Source organism: Tympanuchus pallidicinctus, unplaced genomic scaffold, assembly GCF_026119805.1.
Source record: "Tympanuchus pallidicinctus isolate F22 unplaced genomic scaffold, pur_lepc_1.0 scaffold14, whole genome shotgun sequence".
NCBI classification, from domain to species: domain Eukaryota; kingdom Metazoa; phylum Chordata; class Aves; order Galliformes; family Phasianidae; genus Tympanuchus; species Tympanuchus pallidicinctus.
The window spans coordinates 18,362,485-18,368,286 of record NW_026294659.1 but is presented as its reverse complement, the minus strand read 5'-3'; the positions used below and the strand labels follow the sequence as shown (position 1 = coordinate 18,368,286).

General features: G+C 59.2%; 1 protein-coding gene across 1 annotated transcript; it reads left to right on the top strand.

Moving 5' to 3' along the window:
- Positions 1-256: 256 nt before the first annotated feature.
- LOC128076579 (maestro heat-like repeat-containing protein family member 2B) lies at positions 257-5,392 on the top strand. Its single transcript, XM_052674373.1, has 16 exons — positions 257-437; positions 506-558; positions 893-1,000; positions 1,281-1,400; positions 1,573-1,695; positions 1,830-1,985; positions 2,207-2,329; positions 2,633-2,712; positions 3,119-3,254; positions 3,371-3,463; positions 3,610-3,705; positions 3,880-4,003; positions 4,206-4,315; positions 4,779-4,931; positions 5,053-5,207; positions 5,341-5,392. Exons 1-16 carry the CDS (start codon positions 257-259, stop codon positions 5,390-5,392), a joined length of 1,863 nt encoding a protein of 620 aa, XP_052530333.1.
- The last annotated feature ends 410 nt before the right edge of the window (positions 5,393-5,802 follow it).

The following is a 5,802-nucleotide window of genomic DNA, read 5'->3' as shown; positions in this document are numbered from 1 at the left end:
AGCCGCTGCCTTACTGCTGATGAAAAACCTCCACAGCAGGTTCCACAGAGCTGTGGGGGCCATGTGGGCTGCTGAGATCCCCCTGCTGCTGCAAGTGCCTTGAAGGTAAAGTAGTGGTGGGGAGGAAGAGGCGGAGGCTGGGAAGGGGGCTGAGTGAAAATGCAGCTCTGCAGTGGCAGAGGGGAAGCACTGTGCCCCGCAGCCCAGTGCTGCGCTGTCTCCATTCCTGCGAGTCAGCTCTGAGGCCCAGGGACCTATGCCCCTGGGGATCTGCCCATTCCAGGACAGGGATGGACCCTTCACATCCCCTCCGACAGCAGCCTTGGAGCAGTTAGTTCCGTGTTCCTGCGGGGGACAGTGTTTGTGGGGAGGGACAGGTCGCTGTGGAGGAGGTGCGGGTCCCAGCTTGGCTGTGTCAAGTGCCCAGGCCAAGCCAGGTTTGCAGCAGCTCTTCTTCTGTGCCTTGATCCCAAGTAAGGGTCTTTTTCTTCCTATTGCTGTGCAGGGAGAAACGAGAGCTTCCCGGGCACTGCCGAGTTTGAGCGCCGTCTGCTAAAGGTACAGCATTGCCGGGAGGCGCGGTGCAGAGAAGTGCTTGCCTGGCCCAAGTAGCCCCGCTCCCACATGAGCCACTGTGGGACAGGAGCAGCCTCTCAAGCGCTGCTGCGGAGCGGCCGCACGCCTTTGTGGCGCTGCCTCTTCCGCTCTGTCCCAAGCCCCGGGGGGTCTTAGGAGAAGAGGGCAGCTGGCTTTAATGGAGGGAACGGAACGCTGGGGGAGCTGGGAGAGGCACTGTTCTTCCAGGCACCTCTCCCCAGAGGGCTGCAGCAACTTGGGAGTGAGGGAAGAGGCAAAGGGCAAGGGAACATTGTCTTCTCCTGCTCTCCAACAGTTCCTGAGGGCGTCAGTGGACACCGTAGATGATGAGGCGTGGGCCGAGGCCCTGAGCAGTGAGCTGAGCCGGCGACTGAGCAGCTCTGCCAGCAGCTCTGCAGAAAAGGTGAGTTTCCCCTGGCTCTACCCAGCGGTGCAGCTGCAGGTGTCCAGCTGGGGCTGGGGCTGCAGCTGGTGCTCTGCCCACGCGGGATGCTGATGCTGCTTCCCTCCCAGTCTGTGCCCCCCAGAGGGCCTTTCCCTGCAATCTGCCCGGGGACGGCTAAAGCTCGGCCCCGCAGCTGCTCTCAGAGACTCCCAGGGTGCGTGGGTCCTCCCCACCTGGCCCTCCGCCAGCAGGTTAAGCTGCTGCCACATCTCAGCTTCTTCCTTCCCTTCCCATGCAGTCGTTCCTGTACAAGGCTCTGGGCACAGTGCTGGCATCCTGCAAGGGAGTCCTCCACGTCCAGGAGAAGCTGCTGCAGCACCTGGCGGAGGCAAATGCGGAGGAACCGTGTGAGGCCCAGGTGAGCTCTCCTCTCCTCCAGCTCCTGCGAGCATCCCTGCTCTGGCCCTGGGGCAGAGGGTTTCTCCTGGCCCTGCTGCGGGCCTTTTCAACCTCTTCACTGCTGCCATTTTGCTCAGAAGAGGACCTGTAGATTCAGGGCTGTGCCAACGGCCCCTTGTTCTTTTGTGCAGGGAATCATCGCTCTTCTCAGCCACGCTGCTGAGAGTAACTTCCACACAGTCCTGGCCACGCTCACCACGTTTGCGTCCAGGCTGTGCAAAGGCCGCAATGCCAGGATTTCCAGGAGCAAGAAGGTAAAGCGTTACGGGTTTCCATCTTGGCATTCTTCGGCCTTATTTTCCCTGCAGCTCCTGCCTTGGGAGCCCAGGTGCATGGCGGGGCACTGGGGGCCGTTAGCGAGTGTCTCAAGGCATTTCTTCCCACACAGATGGAGCTGGACAGCACGAGAGCTCATGCCACACGCAGTGCTCTCATGCTCGCCCACGGCAGCGTGGCACTGCGTGCCTCCAAGGAACAGCTGCTCGCCCACCTGGAGGGAGACATCGTGGGCAACATCCTGATGCTCTACAGCTGCAGCTGCCGGGTGAGAGCTCAAAGCATGCCAGGGTGTCTGAGCGCCCAGCTGCCGCCCCTCCACGTGGAGGGATGCTGAGATGGGCCTTCCCTTTGCCAAGGTCCCTCGGGGAAGGGGGTGTGTCCACATGAAGATCCAAGCCGTTCCCTTAGTGTTGTCTCCACGTGTCCCCGTGGCAGCCCTTGTCCCTTCCCGCAGTTCAAAGAATGTTCTTCTCTCTTGCTCCTCAGGACTTGCAGAACAACCTCGCGCTGGTGCAGAGCATCACCGACAGCAGCTCTGCCTTCCAAGCTGTGGGTGATTCTGCAAGCTTTAACCGCTCCTTGAAGAGCAAGCTGCTGGAGATCCTGATGGTGAGTGCCTAGAGACAGGGCTGTCTGCAGAGGAGTTCTGGGCTGCGCCACAAGGCTCGCTTCCCTGGGGGCATACAGGTGTCCAGCAGCCACACGTCTCCAGCTGGTGGGGACCTTGGGTGCTGGCAGGCAGCGGCTGGGCAGCGGGCTAGGTGCACCAGCTGTCAAGCTGCTGCATCCTGCAGTGCTTCCATGGGAGAGTGATGGGGCTGGTGTGTGGCAGTTGTGCCTGTCTCGGGGCCGGGTGGAACAGCTCTTGTGTGCCCCTTGCCCACTTTGACACTGTCTCTCTGGGACTTGCAGGACCTGATGAAGAAGTACTACTCGGGCATGCCTGTCTCCCCAGTGCCTCTGAAGGTGGTTCTGGCCCTGGAGCAGTTGAGGTAAGGACTGAGGTTGCAAGTCAGGATAGTGGTCCCCATTTTGGGTAGCTCCTGAGGGCCTGGAGGGGGCAGGGAGGGAGGAGCCACATCTACAGGAGAGACGGCTGGGCTGTTGTGCCCAGCGAAGTTGAGGTTTGGGGCAGGGAGAAAGGCGCTGGTGCTTCTGTCCCCTGGCAGGGAAGAGAAGGGAGAGCTGGGGTCTCCCACCCTCCAGAGCGGGAGGTGGTTCATTGCTGCTGGGGAGGAGGTGGGCGCTGCTGGAACTGAAGACAGTGCTCAGCAGCATGAGCTGGGGATATTGGCTTTGTAGCTGTTGATTAGGAGAAATTCAGAGGTTGCCTGAACCAGCCTGGAGAGCACTGGTAGAGGCCCTTTCTGATTTCTCTTCCTTTTTTCCTCCTCTCAGCAAGCTGAAGCCCTCTTTTGAAAGCAAGGACATGCGTGAGATGCTGGTCCTGTGCTGCAAGAACGTCGTGACACATCCTTCAGCAGAGATGATGCTGAAGATCAGGAAGTCACAGCACGCAGCACAGTACCTGCAGGTAACCTGCCGTAACTTTCCCGGCCCCCTCTCGGTCGGAGCCCTACCTCAGCACACACACCCTCTGCTCTGGCAGCAGCCGTGATGCTACACGTCACTCCCCTCTTCTGCTTTCAGCTTCAGCAAACAGCACTGAAAGCTCTGGGCCGGCTCATGGTGGTCCTGCTGGAGACAGAGCCCAGCGGTGGCTTCTTTCAGAACATAGTCCACGTGAGTATGTGCTGCGGGAGCAGCAGTGCCGGTGCTCAGTGAGGCGGGAGGCCTTGAGGGAAAGTGCTGGGAAAGGAGGGACAGGGAGAGGGGTGGCAGGAAGGGAAGGAAAAGACGTCCTCAGTGAGACAGATGCTCTACCCCAGGTCCTGCAGAAATCTATGACATCAACCAATGTGTGGGAGCGCAAGAGGGCCTTGCAGACCTGCTCCCAGCTGCTGGCTGCTTGTGAAGAGCTTCAAGTGAGTAAAGAGCCCCACCGCATGCCCCCTGCTCCCTCCCCGGTGCCCCTGAGCTGGAAGGTGAGCTCCGCCCAGCTGTGCGTGCTGTGTCACGGCGTGGGGAAGGCACAGATGGGAGAAGCTGGGGAGAGCTGGGGCCGTCTACAGCTTTGTTCCTGCCTCTCACCCCTGCAGAGAGGAGATGCCTGTGAGCACTTTGGCTCCTTGGTGGGATTGCTGGCGCCTCTGACGTGTGACCCCATGCCCGCATCCCGCCAGCTGGCCGTCACCTGTCTGACCTCCCTTCTGCGAATCCAAGGTGAGTAGAGCAGGCGTGCTCCAGCCCTCTGCCCTCCTCCCTAGCACTCGCAGAGCCCCACGGGCTGGGCCCTCTTGACAGGAGGGAGAGGCACCGTGCACAGTTCTCCTCTTGTCCCCATCCTGTCCTCTGTCTCTCCACCGTGGAAAGCGGTCCTATTTCCAGAAGCATGACTTCCCTTTTCTCCCTGTGCTCTTTCCAGCCAAAGCAGTCCACACAGTCATTGAGACAGGTGACATCAAGGGCCTGTGCGAGGGGCTGCATGCCTGCAGCATCGCCTCTCAGCTCCAGATCACGTCCAAAATGGCAAGAGTAAGTGGACCCAAAAAGGGGTGGTGGGATCTCTGTCCGTGGAATTCTGCATGGCCCTATGCTGCCCACAGCCTCTCACACCATTTCCAAGATGAGCTGTCACCCTGAGACCGCTTTTCTCAGCAAGTAGCAGGAGGCTCTGAGCTATGTCTGGCCTTCAGGCACCCAGTGCAAGGAGCTGATGCCATGACGTGCGTTTGTGTGTGTGTGTTTGTGTGCATGTGTGACTGTGGCTGCTGGGAGGTAGGCTTTGCATGTAAGCAAACACCATGGGTGCAGAAGCTGAGAGAAGGCTCAACCGCCTTCCGTATCAACAGCAGGGTACAGACAGCAGGAGCGCTGTGATTGCCGCCTGAATGAGCGGCAAGCCGCTGAGCTAAGAATGCCCTCAAGACTGCTTTGTGTTTGGAAGAGCTGCAGCAGAGCAGTGATGGGATCTCTCCCGCTTCTCGTTTCTCGGCAGATTGTGTGCAGAAACTTCCCCATCGAACGCACCGTTGACTTCATGGCGGCCATCAAGGAGACCATCCGGAAAGCCAGCGGAGTGCGCGTGCGTGCGTGTGGGAAGTGGATGACCACCTTCCTGCAGATGCACGGGAAGGACATCAGTTGGAACGTAAGAGACTTTCTCCCACGTGTCTTGGACTTTTTCTGGCTGTTGCACGTGGTTAGGCCCTGCAGGATGCAGGCCAGGTCCAGGATACAGCAAGTCATTCTTCCTCCCCTTCTTCTTTCAGGTGCCACCGATCCTCTACATCCTGCGCAGCATCACATCGTTTGCGCAGCAGAGCACGTTCCTGCCCTTCCTGTGCCAGGCGGTGGTCATCCTCACCCGCTGTCACACAGAGGCCGTGATGAGCAACTTCTCCCGGCCGCTTGGGCCAACAGACAGGTACTGGCACTCCTGCCTTTGCTGTGCCTGAGGTCACAGCTGTAGCTGGCCTCTGCCAGAGGAATCCAGGGAGGAGGCAGCTTTGAGTCTGTTTGAGGTCACAAGTCACAACTGGAGACTCTCCTTTTTCTAGTGAGACGTGGAAAAGAATAAGAGAGTTTTGCCTTCAATGCTGGAGCCGGTAGAAGAACAAAGAGAAAGACAAAGAGGAAGAGTAAGAGAGCAGGAGGAGGAGGAGGAGGAGGAGGAGAAGGAGGAGAAGGAGGAGGAGGAGGAGGAAGAGAATGAGGTGGAGGAGGAGGAGGAGGAGGAGGAGGAGGAGGAGGAGGAGGAGGAGGAGGAGGTGGAGGAGGAGGAGGAGGCGGAGGAGGAGGCGGAGGAGGAGGAGGAGGAGGAGAGCAGAGGGCGAGGCGAGGCAGGGCGAGGCGAAACGAAGAGAAGCGAAGCAAAGCAAAGAAAGAAGCGAAGTGAAGAGAGAAACGAGCGAAGCAAAGTGAGAAGCGAAGCGAAGCAAAGAGAGAAGCGAAGCGAAGCAAAGAAAGAAGCGAAGTGAAGAGAGAAGCGAAGCGAAGCGAAGAGGGAAGGGAAGGGAATG

Coding starts and splice junctions, on each gene's coding strand:
- LOC128076579 (XM_052674373.1), top strand. CDS start 257: ATGCCCCTGGGGATCTGCCCATTCCAGGACAGGGATGGACCCTTCACA. Junction 3,464..3,609: donor TCTTTCAGAACATAGTCCAC/GTGAGTATGTGC, acceptor GCTCTACCCCAG/GTCCTGCAGAAATCTATGAC. Junction 3,706..3,879: donor CTGCTTGTGAAGAGCTTCAA/GTGAGTAAAGAG, acceptor TCACCCCTGCAG/AGAGGAGATGCCTGTGAGCA.